At 42.1% G+C, this 12,223-nt stretch overlaps 1 protein-coding gene across 23 annotated transcripts in view; it reads left to right on the top strand.

The window, feature by feature from the left end:
• Positions 1 to 12,223, top strand: part of ank2b (ankyrin 2b, neuronal) — a 328,402-nt gene that overhangs the window by 267,780 nt on the left and 48,399 nt on the right. For 19 of the 23 annotated variants that reach the window (XR_014392867.1, XR_014392870.1, XR_014392869.1 and 16 more), the window contains 8 exons: positions 1,736 to 1,834; positions 1,975 to 2,073; positions 2,311 to 2,409; positions 2,541 to 2,639; positions 2,874 to 2,946; positions 10,477 to 10,618; positions 10,748 to 10,759; positions 11,060 to 11,147. Coding sequence is in view for 18 of the 23 variants with exons in the window: in XM_082977374.1 (XP_082833500.1) it covers positions 1,736 to 1,834; positions 1,975 to 2,073; positions 2,311 to 2,409; positions 2,541 to 2,639; positions 2,874 to 2,946; positions 10,477 to 10,618; positions 10,748 to 10,759; positions 11,060 to 11,147 (711 nt within the window). In the remaining 5 variants the exon portion in view is untranslated. The remainder of the gene's footprint in view (positions 1 to 1,735; positions 1,835 to 1,974; positions 2,074 to 2,310; positions 2,410 to 2,540; positions 2,640 to 2,873; positions 2,947 to 10,476; positions 10,619 to 10,747; positions 10,760 to 11,059; positions 11,148 to 12,223) is intronic. The other 4 variants (XM_045721528.2, XM_045721527.2, XM_045721521.2 and 1 more) reach the window with 1 other exon arrangement.

Genomic DNA, 12,223 nt, shown 5'->3' with positions numbered 1-12,223 from the left:
AGCAATGCTTTTTGTGAATAGCAAACTCTAATTTTGTGAGTATTTTTTATAGGGCAGGGCAGCTCTAACCAACATCTCCAATCTCATCTCATTGATTGGACAGGTTAGCTGACTTGTGACTCCAATTAGCTTTTGGGAAAGTTATTAGCCTAGGTGTTCACATACTTTTTCCAACCTACAGTGTGAATTTTTAAATGATGTATTCAATATAGTCAAGAAAGATACAATAATTTGTGTGTTATTAGTTTAAGCACACTGTTTGTCTATTGTTGTGACTAAGATGAAGATCAGATCAAATTTTATGCAGAAATCCAGGTAATTCCAAAGGGTTCACATACCTTTTCTTGCCGTTGTACATAAAACATCTGAAAGTTATTACAAACAGAAAAGATTATTACATTTACCAGTGTTATTACATTTACCAGTGTTATAACATTTACCAGTGTTATTACATTTACCAGTGTTATAACATTTACCAGTGTTATTACATTTACCAGTGTTATAACATTTACCAGTGTTATTACATTTACCAGTGCTATTACATTTACCAGTGTTATAACATTTACCAGTGTTATTACATTTACCATGGTTATAACATTTACCAGTGTTATAACATTTACCAGGGTTATTACATTTACCAGTGTTATAACATTTACCTGTGTTATTACATTTACCAGTGTTATTACATTTACCAGGGTTATAACATTTACCAGTGTTATTACATTTACCAGTGTTATTACATTTAGCGTTGTTACAAGTCCTCAGTTGTGATTACAGAGCTTCTGCATGGCTTACGAGAATGTAGCAGGAATTAAGTTAAAAGAGGGATGGAGAGCTGTTTCATGGCTATTTTAGGAACAGTAAGATTGCTGGTGCCCAGTGCTGTAGATGGATGAGTCACAGCGAGGGATGTGGGAGGTTGGTAGACTGCCGTGACGATTGTGGATGTCTGCCCACGCGTATCGCATCGATCCTACTTAATTGTCCCTGTCTGTAGGCGAAAGCGAGACACACACCTGCTCGCATGCACGCACCTACACACGCTTATAGGCATGCACATACTAAACATGCATACGCATATGAATACAGGACATGCACACAAACACATGTGCGCACATACGCACACAAACACACATGCACGCACACACAAGCGCACACTTTATAGTCCCGCCCAGACACACATTGTCTTAGAAATGTAGATCAGGCCTGCAGGGCCGTCAGTCAACCTGCTCTATCCCCATTTATCACAGGGATTTGTCTCAAGCAGAAACTCCCAATTCATTCCTCCCTCCTTTAACCGTTTTCCAATCCGCTCATTCTTCATCCAGCTCTATCACTGAACCCCAGACAGACCTGAGTGGATGTAGATATATCACTGCTTTACCAGACTCAGTCTGCCTTGTCATATATACTGTACCGATGACAAATGCAAACTATCTCACTGATAACACCTGGTGGAGTGTATCTGCACTCTGCATGAGTGAAACGGGTCACAAAACCCAAATACCCAATCTCACATTTCCTCCCCTGTCAACGTGTAATTTCCTGTTTTGGTGGTAAAGATCGCCTGTCACTCAAAACTCCCTCAATATTTAGGGGAACCATGTAACCTAATGTAACCACATACAGTATCTATGGACAATCTACCGTCTATAGTTACACTATACAGTGTGCTAATTGATTGATGGATTTAGAGATGTGGTGAGTAACATATTGTAACATATTGTCCCTTCAGAGTGGCCTCACCTCCCTCCATCTTGCTGCCCAGGAGGACAAGGTGGTTGTCAGTGAGATACTGGCTACACATGGAGCCAACCTGGACCAGCAAACTAAGGTATGGACAGAACTTATATTCATTTCATTTGAGCATAGAATGACCATTGTACTGGAATGATGATAAGGCACTATTATTTATCTTTGATAATGCTAGTAGATGTGTTTTGATACTAACTGTGATTTATTTTTCTCCTCCAGTTGGGCTACACTCCACTGATTGTAGCGTGTCACTATGGAAACGCCAAGATGGTCAACTTCCTCTTACAGAACGGTGCTAGCGTCAACGCCAAAACCAAGGTAATAAACCACACACAAAACTGCCACAGTGCATTTATAATGGGGTTTGTTGCATATCGGAAAGCATAAGAAAGGTATATAGTGTATGATAAAGCACTTAAGCACTTTTTCTCTGTGTTATGAATGTTAATACATGCTTTTCTTTAACGGAGTGCTAGCCCAAGGGTTCACGTTTGAATCTCTTACATTTCCAGGCCTTGCCAGACAATCATTAAAGTCAGTACTTTCTCTTCTCAGAATGGGTACACTCCCCTCCACCAAGCAGCACAGCAAGGAAATACACACATCATCAATCTACTGCTGCAGAATGGAGCTAAGCCCAACAACATCACTGTGGTGAGTGGACTTGCTGCTGAACACACACACACACACACACACACACACACACACACACACACACACACACACACACACACACACACACACACACACACACACACTTATATGTCTTTCTCCCATCCTAACAGAATGGTAACACAGCTCTGGCCATCGCCCGGCGACTGGGCTACATCTCTGTGGTGGACACACTCAAGGTGGTCACCGAGGAGATCATTACCTCGACAACCGTGAGTCATTCAACTATCTCAGTCCAACAGCCCTTCACATCTTGTCTGAAATCACAGTATTTACACATGGTGTTTATTTAGCCTGTGAGGGGCAAATCCTAACTTCCACTTGAGTTGAATTTTCACTTAATTTTGCATTAATGTCAATAGTAGACTAAGTGACAATTTGACCTAAGTTAAATGTAGGATTCGTCCCTCAAATTGTAATGGGATTTGTCTGTTTATGTCATCTAGACGGTGACAGAGAAACACAAGATGAACGTTCCTGAGACCATGACTGAAGTCCTGGATGTGTCTGATGAGGAGGGTGAGTTTGACACTTGATCCAGTCACTAGCCTACTGTATACGACCAGCACCATATATAAAGACAGTTATTCTAAACTTCAGTCCATTTATGTGGTTGAATTAGTGGTTTGACCTACTAGCACCTCAGTAAGCCTGACTTCAAACGCTGTCCCAGTTTCCCTATATACTCTTAGAAAAAAGGTGCTATTTAGAACCTAAAATGGTTCTTCAGCTATTCCCATAGGAGAACCCTTTGAAGAACCCTTTTTGGCTCCAGGTAGAACCTTTTTGGTTCCAGGTAGATCCCTTTTGGGTTCCAGGAAGAACCCTTTCCACAGAGGCTTATACATGGAACCCAAAAGTGTTCTACCTGGAACCAAAAATGGTTCCCCTATGGCGACAGCCAAAGACACCCTTTTTATAAGAGTGTAGACATCTCATTTAGCCTGCCCCAAGTCCTTCCCGTTTCTCCATAGCCCAATCCTATTGTGTGTTGGTCGTGGTCGGCTAGTTTCTCACTGTACTGTACACTGTACTGTACACTGTACAGGCCTGCAGACTGTACCCACAGGGCTGAAACAGAATGAGGATGCTGTTCTGTCAGATGATTCCATGGATTTAGAAGGTACACCATGTCAAGGTTGCCGTGGTGAATGCTATTGACGAGTGTGTGGCGGTTTGTTGTGGTCGTGGTAATTCGCATGGTGTGAGTTTCCTCTGCAATGGTTGTGTATAACAAGCTGTCATGGATGAGTCTTAAAGTATATACTTGAACCTGCACCAACCTCAACCACTCTTGGTAGGGGGTTTGATTCAAACACAGTGCGGTGAAATCAAGATTGTGATATACACATTTAGGGCCACTTGTCTAAATGTGAAATACTGGATATCATTGTGAAAAGCATTAGTGTGGACAACAAACTACATTGACACTAATGATGTCTGTGTCCCATTGAATGTTAATGCGACAGTGATTTTGTTTTGAAACGCTCCTTGATAATCAGCTAGGGGAAGCAGTGGTTTTAAAAGCGTTTTAATATTCAGATCCACCATGCTCTGAGCCCTTAATAAATGCTACCCCGTAGAGTGTGTCATTAAACTTCTAGCAAAAAGACACTTGTTTTGCTCTAGGACGCCCACAGGCCTCACACGACTCGTCTGAAGGTCCCTGGTACCAGTCGAAAAAAATTATGAAAGTATATATGGAGACTGTTTAATGCCAAAAAGATGAGGTTAAATACAAAAAGCTTGTCCGTAAACAACCCTGGAAGATAGTTTCACCCTAAGCAATTTCAAATCCCCACTCTGAAATGCTGTGAACTCATATGAGATCTCATATCACATGCCATGGCCCAGAGAGCCTGAATTACAGTATGTAGGCTGGGGAGAAGAGTGAAATGTAGCAAGAACATTTCCCAGGACATAGACATATCTGATATGGGCAGAAAGCTTAAATTCCTGTTAATCTAACTACGCTGTCCAATTTACAGTAGCTATTACAGTGAAATAATACCATGCTATTGTTTTAGGAGAGTGCACAGTTATGAACTTGAAAATGTATTAATAACCCAATTAGGCACATTTGGCCAGAGTTGATACAACATTTTGAACATAAATGCAATGGTTCATTGGATCAGTCTAGAACTTTGCACATACACTGCTGCCATCTATTGGCCAAAATCTAAATTGCACCTAAGCTGGAATAATACAGTGTGGCCTTTCTCTTGCATTTCAAAGATGATGAAAAGGAAATGAAAAGAAAAACGTATGTTTTTTCTTTGTATTATCTTTTACCAGATCTAATGTGTTATATTCTTCTACATTCATTTCACATTTCCACAAACTTCAAAGTGTTTCCTTTCAAATGGTATCAAGAATATGCATATCCTTGCTTCAGGTCCTGAGCTACAGGCAGTTAGATTTGGGAAAGTCATTTTAGGCGAAAATTGAAAAAAAGGGTCCGATCCAGTTAGATTTGGGAATGTCATTTTAGGCGAAAATTGAAAAAAAGGGTCCGATCCTTAACCCCCTAAGCATGTTGGCGTAATAAAAAAATCCCCATGAAAATCTGTCAGTTTAAGCTAGAGATATCGTTTTTTTGCATTGGATGTGTCTCAATCCACCGCCTATGTCGGTGAAAGGTAACAGCACTAGAGCGGTGTTTGTCAGACCAAGAGACATCCCGAAAATCGTTCGTCTCACAAAATCGTCTGTAGCGTCCGAACGGTTTGGTCTACAAACCATTAGCCCTCTATGAAAAGATGAGACTATCACGAACATGTACATGTTGGTTCTTTTGCTCTAGGACACCCACAAGCCTCACAAGACTCGTCTGAAGGTCCCTGGTACCAGTTGAAAAAATGTATGAAAGTACAGTTGAAGTCAGAAGAATACATACACTTAGGTTGGAGTCATTAAAACTCGTTTTTCAACCACTCCACAAATGTCTTGTTTAACAAACTATAGTTTTGGCAAGTAGGTTAGGACATCTACTTTGTGCATGATACAAGTAATTTTTCCAACAGTTGTTCACAGACAGATTATTTCACTTATAATTCACTGTATCACAATTCAAGTGGGTCAGAAGTTTACATACACTAAGTTGACTGTTTCTTTAAACACCTTGGAAAATTCCATGTCATGGCTTTAGAAGCTTCTGATAGGCTAATTGACATAATTTGAGTCAATTGGAGGTGTGCCTGTGGATGTATTTCAAGGCCTACCTTCAAACTCAGTGCCTCTTTGCTTGACATTATGGGAAAATCAAAAGAAATCAGCCAAGACCTCAGAAAAAAAATTGTAGACCTCCACAAGTCTGGTTCATCCTTGCGAGCAATTTCCAAATGCCTGAAGCTACCACGTTCATCTGTACAAACAATAGTATGCAAGTATAAACACCATGAAACCACGCAGCCATCATGCTGCTCAGGAAGGAGATGCATTCTGTCTCCTAGAGATGAATGTACTTTGGTGCAAAAAGAGCAAATCAATCCCAAAACAACAGTAAAGGACCTTGTGAAGATGCTGGCAGAAACAGGTACAAAAGTATCTATATCCACAGTAAAACGAGTCCTATATCAACATAACCTGAAAGGCCACTCAGCAAGGATGAAGTCACTGCTCCAAAACCGCCATAAAAATGCCAGACAACGGTTTGCAACTGCACATGGGGACAAAGATCGTACTTTTTGGAGAAATGTCCTCTGGTCTGATGAAACAAAAATAAAACTTTTGGGCCATAATGACCATCGTTATGTTTGGAGGAAAAAGGGGGAGGCTTACAAGCCGAAGAACACCATCCCAACCATGAAGCACGGGGGTGGCAGCATCATGTTGTGGGGCTGCTTTGCTGCAGGTGGGACTGGTGTACTTCACAAAATAGTACTTCACAAAATAGATGGCATCAAGAGGAAGGAAAATGATGTGGATATATTGAAGCAACATCTCAAGGCATCAGTCAGGAAGTTAAAGCTTGGTCACAAATGGGTCTTCCAAATGGACAATGACCCCAAGCATACTTCCAAAGTTGTGGCAAAATGCCTTAAGGACAACAAAGTCATGGTATTGGAGAGGCCATCACAAAGCCCTGACTTCAATCCTATAGAAAACTGTTGGGCAGAACTGAAACAGCATGTGCGAGCAAGGAGGCCTACATACCTGACTCAGTTACACCATCTCTGTCAGGAGGAATGGGCCAAAATTGACTACATTTATTGTGGGAAGCTTGTGGAAGGCTACCCAAAACGTTTGACCCAAGTTAAACAATTTAAAGGCAGTGCTACCAAATACTAATTGAATGTATGTAAACTTCTGACTCACTGGGAATGTGATGAAAGAAATAAAAGCTGAAGTAAATCATTCTCTCTACTATCATTCTGACATTTCACATTCTTGAAATAAAGTGGTGATCCTAACTGACCAAAGACAGGGAATGTTTACTAGGATTAAATTTCAGGAATTGTGAAAAACTGAGTTCAAATGTATTTGGCTAAGGTGTATGTAAACTTCCGACTTCAACTGTACACTACCGTTCAAAAGTTTGGGGTCGCTTAGAAGTGTCCTGGTTTTTGAAAGAAAAGGATATTTTTTGTCCATTAAAATAACATCAAATTGATCAGAAATACAGTGTAGACATTGTTAATGTTGTCAATGACTATTGTAGCCGGAAACTGACTATTTTTTATGGAATATCTACATAGGCGTACAGAGGCCCATTATCAGCAACCATCACTCCTGTGTTCCAATGGCACGTTGTGTTAGCTAATCCAAGTTTATCATTTTAAAAGGCTAATTGATCATTAGAAAACCCTTTTGCAATTATGTTAGCACAGCTAAAAACTGTTGTTCTGATTAAAGAAGCAATAAAAATTGCGTTCTTTAGACTAGTTGAGTATCTGGAGCATCAACGTTTGTGGGTTCGATTACAGGCTCAAAAGGGCCAGAAACAAAGACTTTCCTTCTGAAACTCGTCAGTCTATTCTTGTTCTGAGAAATTAAGGCTATTCCATGCGAGAAATTGCCAAGAAACTGAAGATCTCATAAAACGCTGGGAGGCACCAGTGTACTACTGAGCAAGAGGGCAAGTACATTAGAGTGTCTAGTTTGAGAAACAGACGCGTCACAAGTCCTGGACTGGCAGCTTCATTAAATAGTACCCGCAAAACACCAGTCTCAACATCAACAGTGAAGAGGCGACTCCGGGATGCTGGCCTTCTAGGCAGAGTTGCAAAGAAAAAGCCATATCTCAGACTGGCCAATAAAAAGTAAAGATTGAGATGGGAAAAGAACATAGACAATGGACAGAGATCTCTGCCGAGAAGGCCAGCATCCCATAGTTGCCTCTTCACTGTTGACGTTGAGACTGGTGTTTTGTGGGTACTATTTAATGAAGCTGCCAGTTGAAGACTTCTGAGGCGTCTGTTTCTCAAACTAGACAGTCTAATGTACTTGTCCTTTTGCTCAGTTGTGCACCGGGGCCTCCCACTGCTCTTTCTATTCTGGTTAGAGACAGTTTGTGCTGTTCTGTGGAGGGAGTAGTACACTCTTCCAGGCTCTCTGTCATGGCTCTTACGCTTCGAACACATCGACAGCATCGTTGCGCAAAATAATACGCAACTTCATCTGAATATGTATGTAACAAAAGTTCAACATTCACCTTCTGCTGCCATTTCTGTCAAGCCGGCTACGCATACAGTTTGACTCATACGTTTGATAAATCCAACGTATGCACCACACCGAACGCACTGCAACTGCCTCTGCAATGCATTGCTGCAAGCCAAACACAGCGTTTCATTGGAAATGAATGTAATTCTGGTGTACCAAAATGCCATGACGCTGTCGGTGTGTTGGAAGTGTTAGAGTTTGTGCGTTTATGGCCAAACAGTCACCTCATAACACCTCATTACAGATATGGACAATTTGTCTTTTTCCTGGCTCCTCCAGTTGTGCAGTGAATTCACTTTCTTTCTGGAAGGAAATATTGGATTATATAGGTGGAGTGGTTGGCGGTCACTTTTGTGGAAAAAAGTCACACCTCATTAATCTAGTTGTGTTTTGGAAGCTGTTAGACGAGGATTGGGTTTGGTTTGGCTGTTCCAACTGACATTTCTTGATATTGGGTGTGTTGTTAATGAACGTTGCTTTGTGGGTCTATATTTGCACCACTTGTCTGATAGTTAGACTAGAGTATTACTTACTCTTACAGTTGTTTTGCTAATCCTAGTGATGGCACCTAGTATTGAGTTTGAGTAGATGAATGAGTTCATTCCCTGTAGATGAATGAGTTCATATTGTACCTCCTTTCCTTTTGTTTAGTTTATTTTGAACTCTCCCTTCTCCAGGCAGTGGTTATGCTATTGACACAGGGACATCTCTCTCTTCCTACAGGCAGTGGTTATGCTATTGACACAGGGACTTCTCACTCTTCCTTCAGGCAGTGGTTATGCTATTAACACAGGGACAACTCTCTCTTCCTACAGGCGGTGGTTATGCTATTGACACAGGGACATCTCTCTCTTCCTACAGGCAGTGGTTATGCTATTGACACAGGGGCATCGCTCTCTTCCTACAGGCAGTGGTTATGCTATTGACACAGGAACATCTCTCTCTTCCTACAGGCAGTGGTTATGCTATTGACACAGGGGCATCGCTCTCTTCCTACAGGCAGTGGTTATGCTATTGACACAGGAACATCTCTCTCTTCCTACAGGCAGTGGTTATGCTATTGACACAGGGACATCTCTCTCTTCCTACAGGCAGTGGTTATGCTATTGACACAGGGACATCTCTCTCTTCCTACAGGCAGTGGTTATGCTATTGACACAGGGACATCGCTCTCTTCCTACAGGCAGTGGTTATGCTATTGACACAGGAACATCTCTCTCTTCCTACAGGCAGTGGTTATGCTATTGACACAGGGACATCTCTCTCTTCCTACAGGCAGTGGTTATGCTATTGACACAGGAACATCTCTCTCTTCCTACAGGCAGTGGTTATGCTATTGACACAGGAACATCTCTCTCTTCCTACAGGCAGTGGTTATGCTATTGACACAGGAACATCTCTCTCTTCCTACAGGCGGTGGTTATGCTATTGACACAGGAACATCTCTCTCTTCCTACAGGCAGTGGTTATGCTATTGACACAGGAACATCTCTCTCTTCCTACAGGCAGTGGTTATGCTATTGACACAGGGACATCGCTCTCTTCCTACAGGCAGTGGTTATGCTATTGACACAGGAACATCTCTCTCTTCCTACAGGCAGTGGTTATGCTATTGACACAGGAACATCTCTCTTTGCCTCTGCCTCACTTGTTCTGTCAGGGGCTGTATACCCTTTTCACACTATGCTGCCAACCTGAACGGTACTGTACTGGCTCAGGCAATTTCCTTTCACATTGTCCTTTCCAGTTCATTTCATCTAATTTTGTGAGGTTTTTGGATAGCCAGCCCAGTACAGCTTGGCTCAGTTTGGTTCAGCTCTGTATTGTGAAAAGGGTATTATTGATTCTGACCCCTGCTGTTCAGTAGTGGTAACAGCAGCAGTAGAGCTTTATAACTTGGACACAAGACAGTTATGTGTCTCCAAGCTCATCTGTAGTGTTTATAAGTGCTTTTATGTGATGATGAAGAGGGAGGATGATCGTGTATGAATGGTTGTGTGTCTGTACGTGTGTAACTCAACCTCATGTCAGTGTGATTGTGCACATTCACATCCCAGGTAAGTGCTCGCCCCTGCGTAGTTACTCCTGCTGAGCGCACACCAAATCACAGTGTCCTCTTCCCCAGAATGATCCTATCATCTTCCATGGTCCTCACACATCTGCTCTCCCTCCCTCCCTCTCTTTCTTTCTTTCTTTCTTTCTTTCTTTCTTTCTTTCTTTCTTTCTTTCTTTCTTTCTTTCTTTCTTTCTTTCTTTCTTTCTTTCTTTCTTTCTTTCTTTCTTTCTTTCTTTCTTTCTTTCTTTCTTCTCTCTCTCTCTCTCTCTCTCTCTCTCTTTCTTTCTCTCTCTCTCTCTCTCTCGCTCTCTCTCTCTCTCTCTCTCTCCCAGGTGATGACACTATGACAGGGGATGGAGGGGAGTATCTGAGGGCAGAGGACCTGAGGGAGCTGGGGGATGACTCCCTGCCTGGACAGTACCTGGATGGGATGAACTACCTGCGCTTTAGCCTGGAGGGGGGACGCTCTGACAGGTAGTCTATACACATAACTATGGTCGAAGAGAATGGTGTATTTGTGTGGGGGGAGGGGTGTGTATGAATGCTCTAATATTTCTGATGCTCTTTCACTAATTTCTTCTCCTTCCTAACATGCTTACGTAGTCGAATCCAAAGGTATGTGCAAAAATTGCTTTGGTCTCTTTATGCTATGGTTTCTCTATGGCAGGGTTCCCTAATAGATGGCCCCCCTACTTTTCTGAGAAAAACTAAACGAAACAATAGTTGGACATTAAAGACCGTAAAACCACCAGTAAATCAGCTCAAAGTTATTATCGCCTTCCATTCCTTCATTTTAGAGTACTACTTGTGCCATGTCAGATGGTTCGATTATTGCCGTATTGGGTGGTGAACAGTGTTTTAGCTGTGTGTGATTTTTCCATGGCTACCAACCTCACATTCTCCTCCTCTCCTCAGTTCAGACAGGTCCTACACTCCCAGTCACCACGGTTACTACTCTCCCAAACAGGACAGCCTGATGGACGAGATGCTAACCGGCCACAACGTAAGTAGTGTTCAACATTTTACATATACTGCACCAAAACATGCTGTACTGTGCATTCTACAGTATGCTTTGCATTGCCCAATGCATTTGTTCAGAACAGAATATACACTGAGTGTACAAAACATTAGGAACAGTTCCTAATATTGAGTTGCCCCCCCTCCCCCGCAGAACAGCCTCAATTCGTCGGGACATGGACTCTACAAGGTGTTGAAAGCGTTCCACAGGGATGCTGGACCATGTTGAATCCAACGTTTCCCACAATTGTGTCAAGTTGGCTGGATGTCCTTTGGGTGGTGGACCATTCTTTATACACACGGGAAACTGTTGAGAGTGAAACACCCAGCAGTGTTGCAGTTCACCCAGCAGTGTTGCAGACACAAACTGGTGCGCCTGGTACCTAGTACCATACCCTGTTCAAAGGAATTTAAATATTTTGTCTTATCCATTCACCCTCTGAATGGCACACATACACAATCCATGTCTCAATTGTCTCAAGGCATAAAAGAGGATTTAACAAGTGACATCAATAAGGGTTCATAGCTTTCACCTGAATTCACCTGATCAGACTATGTCATGGAAAGAGCAGGTGTTCATAATGTTTTGTACACTCAGTATAGATTACTTCAATAAAAAGGGTTGTAATATTTGGTCATTTGTTAAAGCTGCAGTATTGGAATATTGAAAGACTGCCTTTAAAATGTAATTTATCTGATCGTAGAAAATCACAAAAGGTGTGAGTTTGAGTAAAGATGGTCACAAAAGTGTCCGACCTAACACTGTAGTGTCTGACCTAACCTAACACTGCAGTGTCTGACCTGACCTAACACTGCAGTGTCTGACCTGACCGACACTGCAGTGTCTGACCTGACATAACACTGCAGTGTCTGACCTGACCTAACTGACCTGACCTAACACTGCAGTGTCTGACCTGACCTAACACTGCAGTGTCTGACCTGACCTAACACTGCAGTGTCTGACCTGACCTAACACTGCAGTGTCTGACCTGACCTAACTGACCTGACATAACACTGCAGTGTCTGACCTGACCTAACTGACCTGACCTAACACTGCAGTGT

The sequence above is a fragment of the Salmo salar genome, chromosome 07, assembly GCF_965601325.2.
Source record: "Salmo salar chromosome 07, fSalSal1, whole genome shotgun sequence".
Taxonomy (NCBI): domain Eukaryota; kingdom Metazoa; phylum Chordata; class Actinopteri; order Salmoniformes; family Salmonidae; genus Salmo; species Salmo salar.
This window is presented reverse-complemented; position numbering and strand designations above follow the sequence as displayed.